The 23,496-nt window shown below is 40.3% G+C and overlaps 1 protein-coding gene across 3 annotated transcripts in view; it reads right to left on the reverse strand.

Moving 5' to 3' along the window:
- Nucleotides 1-23,496, reverse strand: part of Exoc6 (exocyst complex component 6) — a 156,510-nt gene that overhangs the window by 106,638 nt on the left and 26,376 nt on the right. For all 3 annotated transcript variants that reach the window (XM_085693835.2, XM_048438928.3, XM_085693836.2), the window contains exons 2-5: nucleotides 4,395-4,566; nucleotides 3,033-3,080; nucleotides 2,813-2,903; nucleotides 997-1,042 (exon numbers count right to left, since the gene is read on the reverse strand). In XM_085693835.2, coding sequence (XP_085549961.2) covers nucleotides 997-1,042; nucleotides 2,813-2,903; nucleotides 3,033-3,080; nucleotides 4,395-4,566 — 357 coding nt within the window. The remainder of the gene's footprint in view (nucleotides 1-996; nucleotides 1,043-2,812; nucleotides 2,904-3,032; nucleotides 3,081-4,394; nucleotides 4,567-23,496) is intronic.

The raw sequence follows: 23,496 nt of genomic DNA on the forward strand, positions 1-23,496 counted from the left end.
TATGAGTTAATAAGGATCCTGAGCTAATAAGCCCATCAGTTTATGATTAATGTAGACCTGTGTGTGGTTCTTTGGGATTGAACGGCTGTAGGAGCGGGTAGGACAGAAACCTCGGTCAACATCATTTGAAGACACTTTACACACTTTTAAAGTTGAAGGTGTAGAGGTCAAAATGACTGGTGATGAGTAAAAGTTTTTGCCCCATGAGAAGAACTGGTCCCTGAAAGGAAGGAAAATTAACCCCTGGTGGGCTTGGGGGTAGGAGTAGATTGCTTGTTTTTTTTTTGCAGCAAACACATAAAACTTTTTGAAGTTTAAAATATGAGAATGCATAGCACAAAAAGAGAACATAATAGTATAGAAACAAAAGACTTTTCTGTCTTATATATGTTTAATAATGGAAAATTACTATTCTATAAACTAATACAAATTGACAAACCTACTGAAATTCAAGGTATAGTACTATATATATATAAAGCAAGGCATTCACTGATACAGATTTGTACATTACATGTTATAACTGTTTATAAATAATTAAAAATTATTTCCCAATTCACACGTGTCTTCTTTATTTTGGTTTTTCAGTGTTACTTTGGAGTTGTTCATTTAAACATCTTGAACATCATTTCATCAATGCTCCTATGGCAATTAATAAACCACGCCATATTACTTTGTATGTCACATTTTCATCTGTATTACGAGGCAGAAGGTGAAGAACGCTGTCCTGGCTGTGAACTTATAACCACCTGTACTCTGCCTTCATCCTACACTCAGCCCTTATTATAGCAAAATATGCAGTAAGTTAACAAAATCCTGACTCCTGTTGAGCTGTCTGTTTATCCTTTATCAATCTTTCATGTCACCTCTAAAGGACAAGCACTCGTAGGTACACGGCTACAGTCCGCTTTACTGAGTGATAGTGATAAGCCCATTGCATGGAAAAGGTTGAAGACAGAGCTGCCCTGTGCTTACCGAGACACAGAGAAGTGAGCTCACCTTTTCATGCTCATCTGCTCTTTCAGCTTACTGTACATCTCCAGCACTGCAGGGAAAACAACAGGTGAGCTTCGTAAGAAAAGGACACTGACACAACAAGTTCGTTGTCTTCTCTGTGCTACAACGTGGTGAGCTAATATTCTTGAGTAAAAGTTTTATGTGTTGTTAATGGAAATGGTTTAATTTGCACATAGTGAACATTATATACATTAACATATTAAAGCTGGAACGCCTGAATATACTGATACCTGCAATGAGACAGGAACCTATTAATAATTATTCTATTCAGAAACTACGAATATCTCTTTCCAGAATTGGAATTAGAAGTTTCTATTTTAGGTACTTGAGAAAGAAAATTGAGTGACAGTGAGATTCACCTGACTCAACATAAATAGCACGACTGTAATATAACTGACTACACAGTGAAATTCACACCGAATCTACAAAGAAAGAAAACTGTCAAATGCTAATGGCACAGTGAGTTCTAACAACAGTCAAAATAAACCCAGCAAAGAATATTTATGTCAATGCTTCCACAAAGCCTCAGAAATGAAATTATTCAATAAAATAATACACTTTGAACTGTATAATCCCAATATCTTCCATAATGATTGACACATGGGGAAATGTACGTGTTGTTCATCAAAAGGCAGATTTGGGGAGGGGAGGCTCTGGGTGTGGCAACAAAGAGTAAGTATTCACACGCTCAGAGCCACTGTCACAGCCCAGTAAGGCGTGTGCTGAACCCAACTCTCCACCAGTACACACATTTAGGCTTACTATCCAAGGTGACAAACGGCAAAGCATCCAGTGAAGAAGTGTCTTCAAGGTTAACACAATGTATCTACGGCAGCAGAGGCATTATAAAACCCCATTCAAGGCGTCTCTCAACCCTAAAACCTTTAGAAAACTAGCATTCTATTTATTCAAGGTTAATATGTAAATATCCCTGGTCCACTATGTACTCAACTGAGTGGACTTGTAGGAGTTCTAAGAAAAGCTATTCTCATTAGTGAGAAAACAAAATATTTATCTTAGTCAATAAAAACTACTGACAAAATCATTTATATTCTAAGCTAAACTTCTATCACATAACTAGTATGCATGGTATTATATGGAGGGTTAGGTCTCTTCCTAATGAGGAGCTAAGTTAAAGCAGATCTTGAGATGGATTTCACTGATAACGTGAAAAAAAAAGAAATGGCATATACCTGCTCTTTTTGAACAGTGTGCATCCAACTTACAACATAGTAAGTCCAGGTTAAGAAATACTGGTTAGTTCTTGAGAATTTATGTGATATCCCAGTAATATCTGAGCCAGACCAAGAACTAAGTCTTTCCAAAAAGCAATTGGAGAGGCAAAAGAGGGGAGGCCTAGCGTTTACAGTGTTTCTTTACTTTATTGAAAATGAGGCTGGGAACAAAGCAAAGTCAGCCTGGTAGGTGACAAACATAAAGCAATGGAAAAACTAGAGGTAAAAAAAAATCAGGCAGATTAGATAAAGACCAGAAGAAAAGCTGAAACACACTCTTGAGAGGGAAAACAGAGAAGCATGGAGGTGGGGTAACGGTGGAGAGGTGACCCAGATGGCCAGCTGACAGAGAGGAAATGCAAAGATGTTTAGGCAACAGGTGAAGTGGAAACATTTACTTTGTAAAACTCACAGAAATCCAGAGGAGCAAGCATGAAAGGCAACCAGAGGCAGTACTAGGAAGCAATCACAATAATCTGTAATCCCTACAGGGAAGATGACTATGCAGTACCATCGAATTATAATTTTACCACACCAAACATATGGTACATCGTCTGACTCACCTGGGAGGCATAACTGCAATTTCTCTACTACGGTTATAATGTTTCTCTGCTGAATTCTACACCGAATAATATCTTCTGTTTGTACTATCACCTTGGAAAATAAAGTGTTGACAATTTTAAGGTTACATGGCACCCATATATACTGAGTTCTCTCTCTCCCTTCCTCCCTCCCTCCCTCTTCTCATTCATCCACCCAGCTCTCCATCCATTCTTTTCTTACCTCTTTTCCAGCATCTTGAAACCTTCGGTTGGTATCAGTAACTTGCACCTTAAAAATAATTTCGCCTTAGTTAGACAAACGTACATAAAGCTGCCCTGAAGCAACTGCTCACCCTTGTAATCAGATCATGCTTCATGAGAAACTCAGAACAAAGAAATGCAAATTCAAATTAACTCTACAGCTTGAACTTGAACTTTTGATTGAAAAGGACTTTTGTTAACTTCAATTGATTGTGACAGTTCTTTCTAACAGATTCTGTGGCAAACTTCTCAAATTTACTCAGGATTTTTGAACTTTACTTGCTTTTCTGAGTCTGTCAAACAATTCAAATCACTGACCCAATTGACCACTGGTCCCTTTTTGATAACTTCAATGAGCTCTATGTGCCATTCACTGTCCGCAGGAAATGGCGATTGCATTTTACGGTAATTAAACATTCATACTTTCTGAATGTAAACCCTGGGAGGTTGATTAACATCAGACACAGAAATCTCAACCCAGAGCAACATGCTCAAGCTGCAGGTGCAGCCAAAGCTCAGCCTGGATTTTCCCACATATTAAGTGACTCATTAGGTCATCGTATGAGGAAGCACATTCTCGTTTATTAAAATCTCATTAGCTGCAGAGCAGAGGTGCTCAGTGACCTCATGATGGTGTCTGGTCTCTTGTTATCTGAATAGCCTTTATATGATGCTTCTTCTAATCAGAATCTTTGCATTCTGCCTGATAAGCACTTTGAATGAAAAGATAAAACAATTCCTATAATTAAGCTTTTTATATGCTTACTGAACAAATCCAATTTAATAAATAATGCTTCCAATATGGCAGAATATGTGAGCAACTTTCTTTAACAAAATTAAATGACAGCATAAAATCATTTATAGTAAAATTTTCATGACTTTAGAGGATAGCTTTTTTTTTTTTTTTTTGTATTTCAAGACAGAGTCTCTCTGTGTAACAGCTCTGGCTATCCTGGAACTCACTGTGTAAATCAGGCTGGCCTTGAACTCACAGAGATCCACCTGCCTCTGCCTCTGCCTCTGCCTCTCAAGTGCTGGGGTTAAAAGGGTGCGCCTCCACCACCTTGTGAGGACAGCTTTTTAAGACTATTTATCACTGTTTTTAAAACTGTAAATAGGCCTTTCCCTGTCTGTGTGTTTTAGCACACTTCCTGCATGGAGACATCCTATTAGGTAAGAAGCATTCCTGTTGTAGTGTTGACAGCTGTGTTAGTGGAGAGCCAGGAACATTCTCCAGTACATATATTATTTACTTTCTGAAAGTGCAGTCAATGGCCAGAATGTTATAGTATTGCACAACCTAATGAGTATAAAGCAAAGAGAAGCTGAACATATTTCCTACCTTCAATTTTTCTGCACCGGCCCTTACTTTAAGAAGCTCCGTGATAGCGTCTACAAAGCCCTGATGGTGGAAGTTGCACATCTTTTCAATCTCCTTGTCATGGCTGCGGATACAAGCATCTAGCTTTTCCATAAACTTCTTGTGCGCATTTGGCTGATCATCATACACAGACCTGTATGAAAAAAAAAAAACTGAAATTAACTTCTCAGTTCACCAAAAGCTTTTCCTATTAAGCACAATCTTTGCAGCAACTAGAGATTTAACATCTAAGTAAGTAAATGAATTGGACAGTTACGACCTTCATTAGAAACAATTTTAAAGGAAAATGTTTCATTTCTTTTTCAGTATGTTAATATTCAAAGACTGAGAAGCCCTCTAAATATATACCTAGGTGTCCAGAAATAAAAGTCTTAAGGCTTAGGAGATAGGGGTCAAATATTACTCCTTAATATACTAAGACTCAAAACTGAATCAATAGTGTGAGTAAAATACGTGAAGAAACTCATTACTTTTACAGCATTTACTATGTGTCAGAACCTATTCTGAAAGCAATATAGTGACTCATCTTCACAATAAGGCTATAAGGTGGATATTGTTATTAACCTTGCTTTTTGGATACATTATTCATTATAACTGCCATAAATTCCACAATTCAAAATTTATAACTGGAATATGCATCTTGGCCATCTGATTCCAAGATTTAGATCCTCAAGTACAGAATCATATTGTGGTTACCACAACATTTAAAAACATGGTACAAAGTTCAGCTCATGCTAACTCCGTAGAACGGGTGATACATCAACTCCTTTACTATGCAGTAAGCTTGTCTTTGGCTCTGGAAGTGAACACTTTGTGTAATGTCTTGTCTGTTTACGTGGAGGCCATAACAGTACGATTTATGAAAGTGGGGCCTCATAAATCTAGAGGCTGAAAACTAAGGTCAGCAAGGTGGGCAGTGAGCCACATTTACACGGGCAATTAGTCCCACACACATGACTGTACCCTAATGAAGAGCTCTGGACATCAAGGCGAGGGACTTCACTGATAACAGAGGAAGGGCTGCCCACACAATGCCACTAGGGGAAGACAAATGGAAACTCATCCCTGGACCTCTCCTTTACCCCGCCCAAGTGCCTTTCCCACTGCTAACTGCAGGAAGCATCCACGTGCTCTATCAAGCAGAACTGTGTGCACAGCACCTCTGATAGAATCTAGCAGTTGTTTCTACAGAGTGTTGAACCTGGAGGACATTGCACCAGCCACTGCCTCTTGTTCAAGGTTCAGTGCAAGTTCCGTTTTCTTCCACCAGGTCTTTGTCAATCATTTCTATATGAAGTAATATTTTCCACTTTAAGACAGATAAAGTTGTTGTCCTTGACAGTTACTCCAACATTTTCTCATATACTACTCTGTATTGTAACTTAAATATTAATATATGCTATTTATTTTGTTTCCCCAAGCACATCAAAGCCTCTGAGGGCAGCTGCAGGCCTCATTTTTTTAATGAGTTAAGTGCTACTAGCAGTAGACACATTATAGGATGATAATTAAAAACCTGGGCTCTTTGAGTGCTTTGCTAGAATGAGACTCTGGTCTTGGCCATCTTCTTTTTCATTCATATACTCAATTTCAGCCTGACTCTATAAACACACAAACATCTTCCAAATTTACATTTCCACCTCTAACTTCTCAAACTTCAAACTCATATCTGCCCAGACAAAAGTGTGATGGGCATTAATCTTCAGTTTATTCAAAAGAGAATTCCTAACCCAGTTCCCCGAAAGCTGCTTTTTCCATACTCTTCCTCATCTTAGTAAACTCCACTTAATTATTTCTCAGAAAAAAAAAAAAAAACCTGAAATTGTCCCCGGCTTTTTTTCTCCCACTCCTAACCACAGATGATTTAGCACAGGCATATCCAATCTATGGTCCAGGACAGTGATGAATGCAGCCCAACAAATGTGTAAATGACAGCATCACATCACAGTCTCAAAAGGCTGACAGGCTGCTGAGATGCTCAGCAGATGACCCTGTCTGCGACCAAGCCTGACAACTTGAGTTGGATCCCCAGAACCCAAATGGCAGAAGAATAGAACCAATTCCCACAAACTGTCTTCTGACCTCCCTGCCTATGCCATGGAACATGTACATACATGCACACACACAGCATGTGTACTTACATACATACACATAAAATAAATAATAAATGTTTTGTTTTGTTTAAGTTGGCCACCTCTGATCTAGCAAACCTATCACATCCACGGATATCACCCTCGTCTAAGCCAGCAACACGTCCTGCTTTAAATTATTGCCAACTGCTTCCTACTGGTATGACCCTGCTTTGCCTCCACCTTCCAGCATTTTTCCAACACAGTAGACACATGATGTATAATGGAGATGATCTTATTAAAATAGAAGATCTTATACTCAAATCATTTTCTCTTGCATCAGCCCTGTAAAGCTCTATACAATTCTGCTGCATGTTACCTCCCTGCCCTCACTTCCTACTTTCTAATCTCCATTTTAATAATTCTGTGCCGGCAACACTGGCCTCCTCACAAATTCTGGTTTTTTTTTCCTTTTTCAAAAAGAAAAATTTATTTATGTACTTTTTTAGGTATGAGTGTTCTGTCTGCAAGCATGCCAGAGAGAGCTAAGAATTCCATTACAGATGGTTGCGAGCCACCATGTGGTTGCTGGGAACTGAACTCAGAACCTTTGGAAGAGCAGCCAGTGCTCTTAACTTTTGAGCCATCTTCTCCAGTCCCATCTTTGTAAATTCTTGAACACATCAAGTCCATTCCTGTCCTGTGACCTGCAAATGTGTGTTCCCATATGATCTGTCTCCCTCACCTCCTCCAGGTCTCTGATCCTCTTTCTGGGGAAAAGGAGGGGGAGAAGAACTGAAGGAGAAGGGGGAAGGAGTGGGGAAAGGGAAGTGCAAGAGGAAGAACAGGAAGTAGGAGAGGGTGACAGGTCACCCAAGTCTGTCAAAGGCTGCTCTCTCTGGGTTTAATTGAAAATCTTACATCCTAAGAAATCCCTTTGGTACAAGCGATCAAAACAATTGGCCACCTATTTTGATTCAAATGGGCTATGAGAGATACATTTGAGTTCAATATTGTGTGGTATATAGTCAGTCTCATGTAGGAGAGTTCACAGTTCAGATTCAGTCGTCAAAGCACTTGTCATAAAAGCACAGGAACTGGAGTTAGGATCCCCAGAACCCATGTAAGACGCTGGGGGGGTGTGGTACAGTCGGGAGAGCTGCTTATGTCTTAGTTAGTGATGGTGGTAATAAAAATACCGAGCGCTTACTACATGGTCAGTGCTTCTCACACAGGCCCTTGTTAAGTATTCGCCACACCTCCACAGCACACTGTGCTAGCAGCCCAGTTTTCAAAAGCACTTGAGGAAGATTAACACATAAGTCTAAAGTCACATAAAAAACACAGTCAAAATTTAATCCCAAATCTACCTGATCTAGAATAATTTAAAAAATATTGCGTTATGAGAGTTTCCAGGGAGCAGCAGTAAGCAGCACATGCATTGTGGATGGAAAGCACTGGCCACACAGATCACCTTTGAAGGCCAGCAACTGATAATGACTCAGCAGGGGATCCCTATGTGCACTGCTGCACCCATCAGGTGAAATCAAGATGGGCAGGAAGAGGGATGGGAACTGAGGCATGGCTAATCGTTAGCCAGCAGTAAGTTACAAATGCAATAAAATGAGGAGCAAGACATGAGGGGGAAACACTGAAGTCCCTCCGTGCTTCTCTGAAAAACCATTTCCCTTGAATGATCACGGTTACTCTTTGAAACTGATTTGCAGGGAAGGAAAGTGAGCAGAGTCACTCAGCATCTAACTCAAGGTTGATTACTATGTTGCCTTAAAATATTAGTGGAAGTTATATTACTATTCTAAAGTTTTAAGTGACATAAAGTTTAACAAAAATATTTTTTTTAAATTTCCCCAGGATTTCTAGTATCTAGTGGGAAGCCTAACCAAGCTCCTACAAACACACTTATTCATAAATATGACAGACTAGCAAGACAGAACCTGAAAAAACTGGTAAATGCTATGCTACTCCACATGCACTAAGGTGGTCCTTTTTAAAAAGACTTTTATGTGAGTTGTGCTGTTTGTGCGTATGTTTGTGCACCATGTGAATGCAGAGCCCCTAGAGTCCAGAAGATGACATCAGACTCCCTGGGACTCAAGTTACAGACAGTTATGAGCTGCCATGTGAGTGGTAAGAACTGAACCCAGGTCCCCAGAAGAACAGCCCCTGCTCTTAACCCCTGAGCCATCTCTCCTGCCCATTAAGGTGGTACGTTAGTCCTCCATACACTAACAGCAATGTCAAGGTAAAAGTTTAGTCAGGGAACAGGAAGGCAGAAGACAGTGGCCAACGGGCAGCATCATGATGAGCAAGCATGGTGGAGAAAAGTGAAAGAAAGAGAAGCAGAGTGGTTCATGTGCTGTGGAGAAAAGTGGAACTGGTGGTGAGGAACAGGATGATGGGAGTGGCCTGCGCTGCCACCTGAGGCCATGTGATGTCTGTGCCTGTGCTGCCACTGAGGGTCATGTCTAGGTCCACGACCCTACTGTAACTGGGGACTATGTTGAAGTTCATGACCATGTCTGGATGACATGGTCTGGACTGCTGCCTACGCCCATGTTGAGGACCTTATTGAGCAGGCCCAACCCTGGCTGGCCCTGGGAGGGTTAGCCCCACCCTCTCACCTGCCTGTGGGGGGTGGTGAGAGAGGAGGGAGAAGGGGCAGAATGGGAGAGGTGGTACCGCCCTCGCTGTCACCACACTCAGGGAAGCTCATTTGCAGTATGAGGTGGTGGCATGGGAGCAGGAGAGTTGGCCTTGATGGTGAAGGGGGAGGGCAGAATGAGAGAGCTGGCCCAGCACCTCACCTGAGGGGATGGTCCTGGAGGAGGCCCAGGCTGACCAACCCAGCTACTAACCAGGCCCACATCCAAGGTTCTGAGTCCCTCGTATCTATCCCCATATGTACTCCCCAACGGCCACCCCATCTATGAGCTGCAGGGGCTCATGATAGGGCTGGTCCTGCAGAACCATAACTGTAGGATCTATTTCCACGACTCAAGGCAACAGCAGAACATCCAAGAGTAGTTTCAGTGAGGGTCCAGTATTGATGGCGTAGCAGAAGCCAGAGGTCTTGAACCAGAACAACAACTCATTGCAATGAACATTTGTAACTAAAGCTGTTGGGGCAAAAGGTCCACTGTGTGGCACACCACAGCTCCCAAGGCCACTAAGAGGAACAAATGTGTGGTGGAAGGCGGCCCAAACAGAGGAGCAAGTTGGGGCTTGGCTGTTGTTGTTTTGGGTTTTTGTTTGTTTGTTTTCTTTTGTTTGAGACAGGGTTTCTCTGTGTAGCTTTGAAGTCTTTCCTGTAACTTGCTCTGTAGACCAGGCTGGCCTTGAACTCACAGAGATCCATGGGTCCCTGCCTCCTGAGTGCTGGGATTAAAGATGTTCACTACCATCATCCAGCCTTGGGTTTTGTTTTGCTTTTTTGACCACTTTTCTTTTCTTTCCTTTTTTTAGGAAGGAGGCTACAAGGGTGGAAAGCAGACATGGGAGGACTGGGAAATGGGAGGGTCTGAGGTGCATCATGGGAAATTTCCAAAGAATCAATTTTTTAAAAAATATATTTAAAAAAATTCAGCCACCCTTCCAAATGCTTAGCACAAAAGTCTTCTGGCAAGATTCTATGCTACATAACAACAACAAAAGCACGTGGTTTACAACAAAAACACGTGACTTATACTACACTGAAGATTTTATTCCCATATTTTAATTTTAGCAACTAAGAATGCACAAAGCCTCTTAAACATGACTTAACTATTTAAAGCTACAGTCCATATTATCTTCTCATATCTCATACAACAAAGTTGAGTGTTACAAGCTAATCTGTAACATCTGGTTATCTAATATTATGAGGCTGTTGGATTTAAACGAGAATTATCTTTCACAGATGCCTTTCCAAATTATTTGTATAGGACTCCACCTAGTGGTAGAAAATATAAAAACAAGAAAATTTAAAAATTAGAGAAAATATAAAATTTAGACTATCTAGAGAAAGACGACTCTGTGAAGGTAATGATGCTGGTACAACATGAAGATTCTAAATGTTAAAATGGATGAAGTAGAAACTGATGCGTTTATTATCAACTGTAATCTGCTAAATCAAGAGACCAGTGTTCTGATAGATACACACATTTCATTCTGCATATGAACAGAGTTAGTAATATTTCATAGTTTTGCTTTTTGCTTTGGTTTTTCGAGACAGGGCTTCTCTGTGTAATAGCCCTGACTGTCCTAGAACTAGCTTTGTAGGCCAAGCTGACCCTCAAGCACTGGGTTAAAGGCAAACACCATCACTGCCTGGTATATTTCACAGCTTTATTTTGGTAAAGAAAAAGTATTTCTGATGAAAAAAATTTAATTCCAAAGAAATATAAAAAAGAACTTTCATCTCTGATAATCAGATTTTTTTTAAATCAAAGAGCACATATCCTCATAACTATTTTCAATACTTTTTCTTTCACTGTGTCTTCATTATAAATAGTAAGTCCACTACACTATCTGAGAATAAAATAAAATATATTGGTTCCCAAAACATAATTTTTTCTCTAAAACATTTAAACTTTGAGAAAAATTGATGTAATCTCAAAGAATTTAATTCTCAATTCCACATATCTCCTATTTTTACTGAAAAAAAAAACTATAGTTTCTTTTCCAAATAAAATAAGCATTTTCCCTCTATTCCAGAATCCTTCATTTTCTTACAGGACATGTGAGATGTACAGACAAGAAAGAGCTGGTCCAGGACAATGTTTGCATGTTATTATGCGGAAAGATACTATGATGGCCACCACCATAAAAAGACACATTTTTATATTTTTATTAAAACTTTTTGGGAAAAAAAAACCCACTACTTTGTCTCTGGCAAGACTGCATGGGCCACCTACTCTCGAGACCTGTGCACCCCTTTCCACCTTTTCAAGTATCAGCCGCGAGGGTGCTTCCACTGCCACTCAAGTGACATAGCAGATTTAACCTGCATCTCCAGCAATGAAAGCTGCTTTCTGTCCTCCAAGTACAGGCATTCTCGCTGGCTTCTCATCAGTTCTTCACACGCCAAATCAAGCTTAATTTCTAGCCTATTATTCTTAACATGTTTGTAATAAAAATGTAATATTTCATATTAATGAAATTACTTATCATTTCTATTTAACTAAAGTAAAATTCTCAGATTCTGAATATCTCTTATTAATATAAAATATATTTGATTTATATTAAATATATTTAATAAAATAATTAATCATCATGACTACTATATTTTCACAAACTAAACATTTTTAAATGCTCCTATGAAGACAATTTTAAATATAACTACAAAAAAACTGATTATAAATTTCCAAAATTTATTAAAAACCATCCTATAACCTATCCAATATATATTAACACCAGGTTCAAAAAAGGGTTTTGTTAAGTCAGTAAGTTTAAACACTCACGAAGCTGTTATCAATCATCACGTGGCAACTGAAAAGGCAAGATTTTAAGCTCCTTCCTTAAACAAAAGACCATAACTATGACAGCTCTTTCAGAATGGGACATACATAAAGTATCCAGTCAGTAAACGGGCACAGTTACATAGCAAAATGTAAGCTAAGGTGTGTGCGTGTGCGTGCATGCGTATAAGAAGCTACACTCTGATATTCTATTTGTTACAGCCTGAGTGGCCGTGTTGTTTCTAGTTACACTCTCACTCTTGGCTGTTACAGACTGAGAGTATAATCCGGTCTTCCAGTGATGCTGTTTCTTCAGAAGCAGTGCAGAATTCACCTGAGACCCTGAAGCTGGAGCCAGAGACAGACCTGAAAATATAGACCTTTTCAGATATGCTTAAGGCTCTGAATTTCCAAAACAACTTGTAAGGAATAGGGAGGTAAAGCATTACTCAAAGATATTGAAGGAGATGCCATGTGGGAGAAAGGCCCTTTATTTTAAAAAAAAAATTACATAATCCAAAATTATTTTCTTTTAAACAAAATAGATTCCACCTAACTTAGATGAATAAAACATTTGCTCAAGAAACAACTTAATTTTGAGGAAAATTCCATTCCAAAGATGCCTTATCCTACATAAGCTTCGATACATATCTTACAGTTCTTTTCAGTTTCAGCTCAAGATGGCTACTAGATAACTCTCCAGTTACATGGAACTTTCCCAGGTCTTCTACACAAAGTCTATACTATCTTTTTATTCATATATCACATCAAATTTATTTAGTATGTTTCTGTTGTTTGGTTTGTTTTGATTTTCTTCACATCAGGGTTTCTCCATGTAACAGCTCTGGCTGTCCTGGAACAACTCACTCTGTAGACCAAACCGGCCTCTGTAGCATGAATTCTAATTGGTAGCAATAATAAAAACCCAGAGTCAGATATAGGGGTTAATGCTGAAGATCAGAGAAGCAGAACGACCAGCCATTAGAGTGTTCTTTTACCTCTATCAATGCTAAGACCAAAGGCGAGGTATGGTCCTCAGACTGCATCTCCCAAAGGCATCTGTCTCCACCAAACCTCAGAATGCACTGCTCTCCTGTCTCCTCCCGTCTTATATTCCTCTCTCCACCCAGCCAATCACTCCTGTCTCCACCTCCCTAGTGCTGAGATTAAAGACGTGGGAACCCAAGTGCTGGGATCACCTTTGTGTGAGCTCTGTTTCTCTTTTAGACATATTCAATCTTGTGTAGTCCAGGGTGGCCACTAACTAACAGAGATTTCTCTGCCTCTGTCTCTGCTGGGATTAAAGGTATATCTATTACTCCCTGGACTCTAGTGGCTTAGCTCTGCTCTCTGATAAGGCAAGCTTTATTTGTTAAAACATAAACAAAATATCACTACAGGCCTCGAACTCAGAGATCTGCCTGCCTCTGCCCCCCGAGAGCACCACCACTGCCCTGCCTATTTAGTATATTTTTATTTCCCAGTTCCTTGAGAACTGACGGTGTACTCCATGTTTATCCACAAGTGTGTGGATAAGAATTAGTCACTAAACTGGACAATGGTAGTGCATACCTTTAATCCCAGCACTTGGGAGACAGGGGGAAGTGCACCTCTGTGAGTTCAAGGTCAGCATGGTCTACAGAGCTAGTTCCAGGACAGCTAGGGCAGTTACACAGAGAAATCCTGTCTCGAAAAACCAAAAGAAAAAAGAAAAAAACAGTCACCAGAGGGCACTCTTCACCAACAATAGCCCTCAGCAATCTTAAACTGCATCAATGTAAGTGCATCTCATGCAACCTAACATCTGAGTAATATAAAACCAAAATAAAACAAAATAAGCTTTTTCCCTTGTTTTTTTTGGTTTTTTTCTTTGTTTTTCAATACAGGATCTCTCTTTGTAACCCTGGCTGTCCTAGAGTTTGCTATGTAGACAAAAATGACCTCAAACTAACATAGATCTACCTGCCTCTGGAATGCTGAGATTAAAGGTATATACCATAACCGGTTATTTTTCTTTTTAAAGCTATTTTATCGTGTTACTCATTACTTTAAAATAAGTATTTAAAATAGTGAAGCAGAACTATAAACAACAAAAATTCTCCAATCTCAAGTTTCTATGAGTGATCAGCACGGTACAGGATAAACCTTTATCTGTTACATACTTACACACTACCTGAAATTTTGTAAGTATTAAGGTACTTAAAGAACACACATAAAAATAATTTTATTGCAGTAGGGATGTAATTTATGAGAGAAGAATAAATTAATAAAAATAATTTTACTATCAAAGTCAGTATTTGAGTTAAAATACATAAAAAGTGTGTGTATAACATGAACCAGAAGCTGATACGCAGTCAACACTAACTCTTTAATTAAACTAACTGAATATTAAACTATGCCTTATTTTCTACATCAACATTAAATACCTACAAATAGATTACTTTATGATGTAGTCATGTTAGTGTTGTGTACAGATGATGCTAAAATCATAAGTTAGCCAATGTCCTTCATCTTTATGTAGTTACTGTGATTTGTATGTGTGTGCACTCACATGCACCTGTGCCATGGTGAGCACGCAGAGGCCAGAGAACAATCTGAGAGAGCAGGTTCTCTCCAGCCACCATGTGGATTCCAGGAACTGAACTCAGGTCAGAAGGTTGGGCAGCAAGCTCCTTATCCAGCTGAGCCATCTTGTTAGTCAATTTGTACAATGACATAAAGCACCACACAGTAATCTAGAAATAAGGCCCTAAAGCCCAGATGGAATGGGAGACGACAGGAAAACAGTGCTCCAAACTCCCAGGACTACTGTGCTGATGACGATGTCCGCTTGCTTTCCCCCCAGATCATCTGTAATACAGAACTGCTACAAAATAACAACAACAACAATAAGAAAGATTAAGGCATCCTACAATCCATTGGGTAACCAGACCAATGGGGTATCCTCTGGCTGCAGAGTAACTGAGAGTCCCTAAGAACTTTAGGGGAGGGGCTAGAAAACACAAGACCAAATTTCTTTGTCAGAGAATCCTGGAAAAGACTTGTTGTTACAAAACACCCATTCTTTGTATATTTACCCATGAAACAGTATATCTAGTTTGCTGCAGTGCTCTTAAAAAGCTTCCTAAGGGGGCTAGTGCCACAGCTCAAAGGTTAAGAGCCCTTGCTGCTCTTACAGGGGACCCAGGTTTGACTCCCAGCACCACATGGTAGCTCACAACTATCCATAACTCCAGTCCTACAAAACCCCAGACCCTTCTCTGAACTTCATAGTACCAAGCATGCACATGGTGCACATACAAACACACAGGCAAAACACACAAAGATAAAATTAATAAATCTAATAAAATAATTTAATGCTTTTAAGATAACAGCAATGTGATTCAAGTTCAGTGAAAATTTAAAATATTCAAATATTTTTTTATAATAGAGCTAACACACCTCACCCCCTTTAAGGGTTTGTCCCTCTACAGCACTGGAACATGGAGACACATTATAAAGGATTATCTGGCTTGCCTAAGCACCATGAAGAAGTAAAGGCCAAAAAGTATTTTCCTAAATTTCTGATGTTGAATTTGATTTGCTATGTTTTCCACCATGTGTAATTCCACCTGTAATTTGCTCTCGCTAACAGTATCCCATCCCTGTGTATAGGAAACATTAGTTAACATTAGTTAACATTGCTTCCTGTAATGAGTTGACACTCCGTAGGCCTGGCATGAGCACTCTAACGCTGGGTAATAGCGCAGTACGCGCACTAATGAACATCCTCTATGGGAGAGCTGAGGGTGTAATCAGCCAACGCAGACTTCCAATAGACTTCCTCCTTCCTGTTTTCACATTCCTGACCAAAGGATGTCCCTTCCTGTTGACTTTTGGACTACCTGGTAAAATACAAAAGGTGAGAAATGGAAGCACCCGACAGGTACCATTTTATTTATCCTTGAAAATAAACAATTGCTAAAATCATGTTTAATTTTAAAATATTGCAACAATTAAGTAGATTAATGCATGTAGATAGAGATGGCTTCCCCAGAACAGTTTAGAAAATTATCAAAAATATCAGGCTGTCCAGGGCAGACCTAATATGCACTGTGCCAATGGTTGAGGAGTTGAAATTAATGCTTTGCCAAAATCCCTCACAGGAGCATTATTTTACAACTAAGAAGAAATGTGCTTTAAGAAATGTGCAACTAAGAAAGAGCTGGCTTCTCAGCACGACAGCAAAAAGAACCCATGAACCCAGGGCAAAAAAAAAAAATTAATAAGTCATTTTGCAATGCTAAAAATTCCAAGTGAAGTAGTATATTTATTTGTCAAAACAAAAATGTAATACTGATATCTACATACCCCTGAACAGGCACAAATTTTCACAAAACAAAGACTAGAATCTCTTTAAACCCCATCATTTAAAACTGTTGTGACAACAGAAAAAATACAAAGTTCAAATAGCAAAATTTCTCTGAAACAGTAATAAGGGGAGATCCAGACATACGGACACAGCTAGGGCAAGCTCAGCCATGAAGTAAAACCACTGGAGAAAACCCTACAGCAGCAGATAATTGTACCAACTAAGCAGAAGGTCCAAATTCAAAACGTCCCAAGGTAAAGAAAGAAGGACTCATCAAGCAGAAGAGCAGAAAGGAACGTCAGGAAATCAGTGGAGCTAACAAAATCAAAGGCAGGCTTCAAAACTAACAGAATGAGGCTAGGGAGTACTCTATTGGTCAAGTGCTTGCCTTGAAAACACAGCGACCTGAGTTTGTGCCTCAGAAGTCATGTTTAAAAAGCCGGCATGTGAGTGCACACTTGTAATCCAGGAGCAGGAGGTGGGACAAGTGCATCCCTGGGACTAGCTGGCCATCCACATCAGTTTGATTGACAAGTAACAGGAAAAAGGTACAGAGCCTGAAGAACAAGAGCCAGTGTTGTCCTCCATATGACCTCCATATGCACATGCACACATACATACAAACATGCAAAATGCACACACATAAATCAACGGCAAGCAAGCCATTACCTTGAGTGTGCAAATGTTTGTGTGTGTGTGTGTGTGTGTGTGTGTATGAGGGAGTGTCAGTGATTGAAATTACAATTACCCAAAACTAGAGCTGACGAGAGAAATACCATAAAACAGAACAAATTATTAAATCATAAAACTATATTTAACTCCAAAGTATTTGATAAGCTTGAAGAGATGGATAATTTAATAAAATACAACTAATTGACCATTTAGGAACAGAAAGTCTCAGATTGATTACTATAAAGAAACAGAAAGAAGGAAAAGATGGCCTCATGAAAGCATCAGACCCAAACTGATCCTTTCAAGGTCTCGCTCGACCTGTGGAGGTGAGGGTTAGTTAATGTTTATGCAAAGCACAGAAATTGAAGGAGAGCTTCAGTTTTGTTTCACTGCACTGACACTGCATTGCCTGTAAGATAGTCCCAAGGAAGCAAGCAGACCAACCTCACCTTACAAAGACAAGACATCCTGAAAAGCACACAGCACAACTCCCAGGGCACAGGAAGTGCAGACCACCACCATCGAGCAGTTATTTATTCTGCAATGACAGGAATGTTTCCTTAATGGGAAATTCACCATCAATGCAGCCACTGTTGAAGCAAGACGAAAATCAGAGGACTATTCCCAAAGGTGCAGAAAAGCACAGAATGAAAGTTAGTTTTTTTGTTAAACATTCCCTTAGCCCCAAAGCCAGAGCTGCCCTGGGGAGGGCCACCAGCAGCTTTCCTCGGGCTCAGGGGACAGAAGAGGTGCTGACACTGCATGTAAGGAGGCTCCAACCCAAAGCGCTCAGGATCTGCTATCTTCGTCCTTCAGAGCTTGAGAAGCTTGCACATACACAAGACAACACAGCTTAGGGAAGGAGACATGAACTGCACTTAGACTTCTTTACACCGCTACACAGAAATGAACCGTAATTTGGCACTATTTTTGGTAACTGAACATAAACAAACCATGGTGTGGGATTTCCCCCTTGTGGCATTATGTTGGTGCTCAAAAAGTCTCTGACTTGAGGGCATTTTGGAGACAGATCTTTCAGATTAGAAATACCCTGTACTGTGTTCAACTTGTGCACTACACTATTAAGTCAGAAAAGAGAAAAAAAAACAAAGAAATAAAAAAAGAACTTAAGTTTTAAGAAATGAGAAGAAAAAATAAAGGTTTTTGTAAATGCATTATTTATTATGGGTTGAATCTGAAATGTCCCCCACAGGCCAACGTTTTGAGCAGTATTCCCTAGATGGTGGTGTCGTCTTTGGAGGCTATGGAACCTTTCAGAGCCAGAGGCTGGGGCTGCTGAGATGGCTCTGTGAGTAAGGCACTTGTTGCACAAGCCTGACAGTCTGGATTCCATCCCTGAAGCCCACATAAAGGTAGGAGAGACCCAACCACCAGTTGTCCTCTGACCTCTACACACATGCCACAGCACAAGCACCCTCCTCCCATGCAAACAGCAATAGTAAACAACAGAAATTTTATAGGGGTGGGGCCTAATTGGCCTTCTAGGGGATACCTGTTTCCCACCCCACTTTCTGGTCCTGCAGGATGGGAGGAGCCTTTACACACTTCTACTGCAGTGAACTGGGTGGCTCTTCCTTGCCTTCCCTGCCATAAAGCCCTAAAATCCCCAAAACCATGAGCTAAAATCAATCTTCCCATTAGCTGTTTCCAATGTGTGTGTGTGTGTGTGTGTGTGTGTGTGTGTGTGTGTGTTGGTTACAGCAACACAAAACCAACACAGACACACCAAAGCCTGTGGTGATTTAAATGAGAAATATCCTCCATTGACTTCTGCATTTGAATATCTGATCCCCATTGATGGTGTTGTTAGGGGAGGAGCAGCCTTGCTGGAGGAAGTACATCCTTGGGGGGGGCCGGGGGGGGGGGGGCTGCAGCCTTGTACTACTTACTATTCTCCGTCTTTGTTTCCTGTGTGTGGGGAAAGCACGATCACCCAGCTTTCTGCTCTCACAGCCACTCCATGCCTTCCCTGCCATGAGGACTCTATCCCTCTGGAACCATAAGCTAAAATAAAGCCTTTCTTCCTTAAATTGCTTTTGGTCATATTTTATCACAGGAATAGAAAAAAACTAATACAAAGGCCAATAGAATTAATGGGGAAAACTTAACAATTCAACTGCAAGTGATAAAACTTTAAATAAGTTAATAGTCAAAAAGTTGGCATCCAGGCCTGAGGGTGTAGCTCAGTGACAGAACATTTGCAGAGCTCGCACAAGGCACTGGGTAGTGAGAAGGGTGTAGCACAAAGACCACCAGCATTTGTAGAGGGAGCGTGTGTGTATGCGTGTATTATTCTGGTGTCACTATAAAGAAATGTGTGGGTGCGCATGTGTGGGTGTTACTTAGGTGTTACTGTAAAGAAATATCGGAAATAGTTACCTATAAAAAGGTTTATTCTGGCTCACTGAATAAAGAAGGTCACTGTTTTGCGCTTGTCGCAAAGCAGCACACTGTGGCGGGAAACATGGCGGAGCAGAACTGCTCTCCTCATCAGCCAGAAAGCAAAAGAGGAAGAGAAAGGAGACTCACAGCACTCTCCTAGGGCATGTCCCCAGTGACACAGTACTGCTCACTACAGCCGGATGATGGCTATTCTTGGTTGTGAACATGACTACATCTGGAATTAGCTAGAACCCAACTGCCTGGGCACACCTGTGAGGGATTCTCTTTTAATCATTTGAATGGGAAGAATCACTTCAAAACGGAATCTTTAAGGTGGGAAGATCCACCTCTAATTCGGGCCACACCTCCTGCTGGCAGCCTGCTGGAAGAAAGAAGCTTGCTCTCTCTTTCCACGCTTGTTCTCGCTGGCAAGTCCATTCCTTCACTGGCATTAGAGCCTACTTCTTTAGGATTCCAGAGTGTAATGAAGACTAACTGAGACACCCAGTCTCATGGACTAACTAAGTACTGGATTCTTGGATCTCCCTGGTAGACAAGCACTGCTGGACTAGCTGGAGTACAGCCTGGAAGCCACTGCGAAAAATCCCTTTCTCTCTACATATAGATCCGTTCTGTAAGTTCTGTTCCTCAAGAGAACCCTAACACACTCCACCTCCTAAAGGTTTCACCACTTTCCAAAAGAACCAGCCTAAGAATAAAGCCTTCAACAAAGAAGCTAAACCACAGTAATATGTGCTTATTTGTGTGTGTATAAGACCAATTACAAAACATAAAAGACTCAATTAAAACAAAAAAAAATCAAATACAGTCATAATGCTACTTAATGATGGGACTATATTCTTCACCTCTCTACCCCTCTATCCCTCCCTCTCACCCTTCCCGACCTCTCTCTCCTTCCCTTGCTTGTTTTCTTTTCTGGTGGTACTAGGGACCAAATCAGGGCTTCAGTGCATATTAAACAAATACTCTATCATTGAGTTACAACCCCAATTCACAGGCTATGTTCGAAGAAATGCACAGTTAGATGGGTTTGTCAGTGAGTGAACACTGCATAGGGGGCAATAATATGCACAGAGTTGCAATCTCCTGCAGCAACAAGGCCTTCACCTCCTGAAGGACCTAAAGATGTCTTACAGCTAACTTTACACAGAAAAAGCAGAATCTAAAATGGTCATTTGGAAGCCAGAGATATGGCTCGAGGGTTATGAGTGTTTATGGCTCATCCAGAGGACCCAGGTTCAGTTCCCAGTACCCACATGATGCCTCACAATGGCTTAGTAACTCCCGTTCCTGGGGATCCAACCCCCTCTTCTGGCCTAGAGCCGACAAGCACATGCATTCATGTGGTACACTAAACTGAGGCAGGTACAAACACATACACATAAATAAAAAATAAATATTTTTTAAAAGTAAAATAATTTTCAAAAGTATAAACAATAAACCACTAAACAGCCTCTTAAAAAGTATACAGTTGGCCGGGTGTGGTGGCTCCCACCTTTAATATCAACACTTAGGAGACGGAGGCAGGCAGATCTCTGTGAGATGGAGGCCAGCCTATCTACAGAGCAAGGTTCAGGACAGTCAAGGCTGGCTGTTACACTCAAAAACCCTGTCTTGAAAACAAAACAAAACAAAAAGCATACAATTGTACAAGCTTTACTTTTATATGGGCAGCAGCATAGCAGATCTCTGCCTCACCACAAATATGACATTGATACATTGTGCTATGACGTCACCACAACTATGACATAACTAGCAGAAATTTTCCAACTCCACTACAGTCTTATAGGACCACCATCATACATGAAATCTGCCATTGATCAAAATGTCTCTATAAGGTACAAGACTACAATTATCCACCTAATCTTAAGAGTTCTAATGGAATACTTTCAAAAAGTATTATGTTCTTGGATAGGCAGTCTTAAAATTACCAAGATGTATGTTCTCCTTAACTAATCTATAAATTTAGCTCAACTGTAATAAAACATTTTCAAGGAGTTTTTTTTCGGGGGAGGTTTGGCGGGGGGGGGGGGGAGACAAGGTTTCTCTGTAGCTTTGGTGACTGTTCTGGAACTAGCTCTTGTGGACCAGGCTGGCCTCAAACTCACAGAGATCCATCTGCCTCTGCCTCCAGACTGCTGGGATTAAAAGCATGCACCACCACCACCTGGCACTTTCAAGTTTTTTTTTAAGAGTTAGACAAGCTAATTACAACGTTCACTTGAAGAATAAACTAGAAGTACCAGGAAACCCCTTTAAAAGGAAAAATGGGTAACAAGGTAGAGATAGCCCAATCAGATTGAACAAACAACAAAGCCTTCATAATTAAAAGGGTTACAGGATGGGACCAGACATAAAAACATTAGCAGAACAGAGAAACCATAGTTGGTCCCACTGAACGCAGGTACAAAAATTCAGTACTTGATATCGGCAACACTTAAGAGTCAATATGGAAAAGAAAATCTACTTTTAAAATAATTAATATTAAGCTATCTGGATTACATATAAAAAAGGGATAATACTAGAGCCATTCCCTATATCATATCTCAGGAATATGCAACAAGAATCAAATGTAAAAGTAAAAATAAAATCATATAAGTATCAAAAGAAAACATGGGTGAAGTTCCTTACAGGAGGACAGACTTTTATACTATGACAAAATCCAGAAGCAAAAAGAGGAAAAATTTATTTGTATTTTAATTTAAAAAATTAAATAGGGAAAAAAATTAACCATAGGCAAACAACAAAATAAAAAAAAAAGTTCCCAACTAAGGGTACTAAGTTTTCTTGACTCTGGCTTGTTTAGTTTTGTTTATGATTTCTTTTTAATATTTAGTAATTTTTTTCTTTGACAACTTTATATGTGTGTGTATATATATATACATATATATATACATACATACATATATATCATTCTTATTTCTCTGTTTGTGGTGGGTTGAAAGAAAATGGTCCCCATAGAGAGTGGCACTATTAGGTGTGCCCTGTTGGAGTAGGTGTGGTCTTGTTGGAAGAAGTGTGTCACTGTGGGAGTGAGCTTTGAGGTTCAAACCACGCCAAGGGTCTCAGATCACTTTCTGTTGCCTGTGCAAGATGCAAAACTCTCAGCTACCTCTCCAGCACCATGTCTGTCTGCATGCTACCATGATCCACCATGATGATAATGGACTAAACCTCTGAAACTGTAAGGCACCCAATTAAATGCTTTTCTTTATAAGAGCTGCCATGTGCATGGTGTCTCTTCACAGCAATAGAAACTCCCACCTTAGTCAGAGTCTTACCACTGTTATTCCCGCTCCTCCTTTCAGGTCCCTTTCCCACAACTATGCCTCTTTGTTTTGTTCTGTGACCCTCTGACTTCACCCAGTACTGTCTCTGTGGCCACAGGTTTGGAACTATCCACTGAAGCCTGGTGGTCTCAACATCTGACACACACTGAAGGTACTGACTGTCCTCCCAGAATCTATCAGTAGCCAACAGTACAGCAGAGACAGGTCAGAGTTCCACTATCCCATCCCCATCCACGACTGGCTGTTAATGTGCCCAGTCTCGTGCAGGCCCAACCACAGCTGCTGTAAGATAAAGTCTGCATCAGCTGTATCATGCCCTCAGGAAGCATCTCCCAACTCATCTCCCTAACTCCAGACTCTGACAGTCTTTCCACTCCATCCTCCACAGTGTTTCCTGAGCTTTAGAATGGGTAGTATATGTGCCCCATTCAGGGCCGAGCACAAAACTATTGATCATTCTAAGCATCGAGAGCACTCATCATTCACCAGCAGTCCCTCCTGAGAGAAGCTTCTCTGATGAAGGATGAGGGGAGCATTTGTCTGTGAGCACACTTAAGATGCACCTTGGGGCCACGTCAATTTAGCTCAGCCACTGTAGTGAAGTTCCCAGGAGAAAGTTTTACTAAGTGAGGTGACCCAGGCCAAGAAAACAAACCCACAGGTCTATCTGACAAATGGATCCTAGCTTTGAATCTTTAGTATGCATTTAACCTGGAGTGCTTGTACAAGCTAAAAAATAAAAAATTTAAAAATAAAAAAAAAAACAAACTGGGGGGCTGGAGAGATGGCTCAGCAGTTAAGAGC

The sequence above is a fragment of the Myodes glareolus genome, chromosome 7, assembly GCF_982192425.1.
Source record: "Myodes glareolus chromosome 7, mMyoGla1.1, whole genome shotgun sequence".
In the NCBI taxonomy this organism is placed as follows: Eukaryota; Metazoa; Chordata; class Mammalia; order Rodentia; family Cricetidae; genus Myodes; species Myodes glareolus.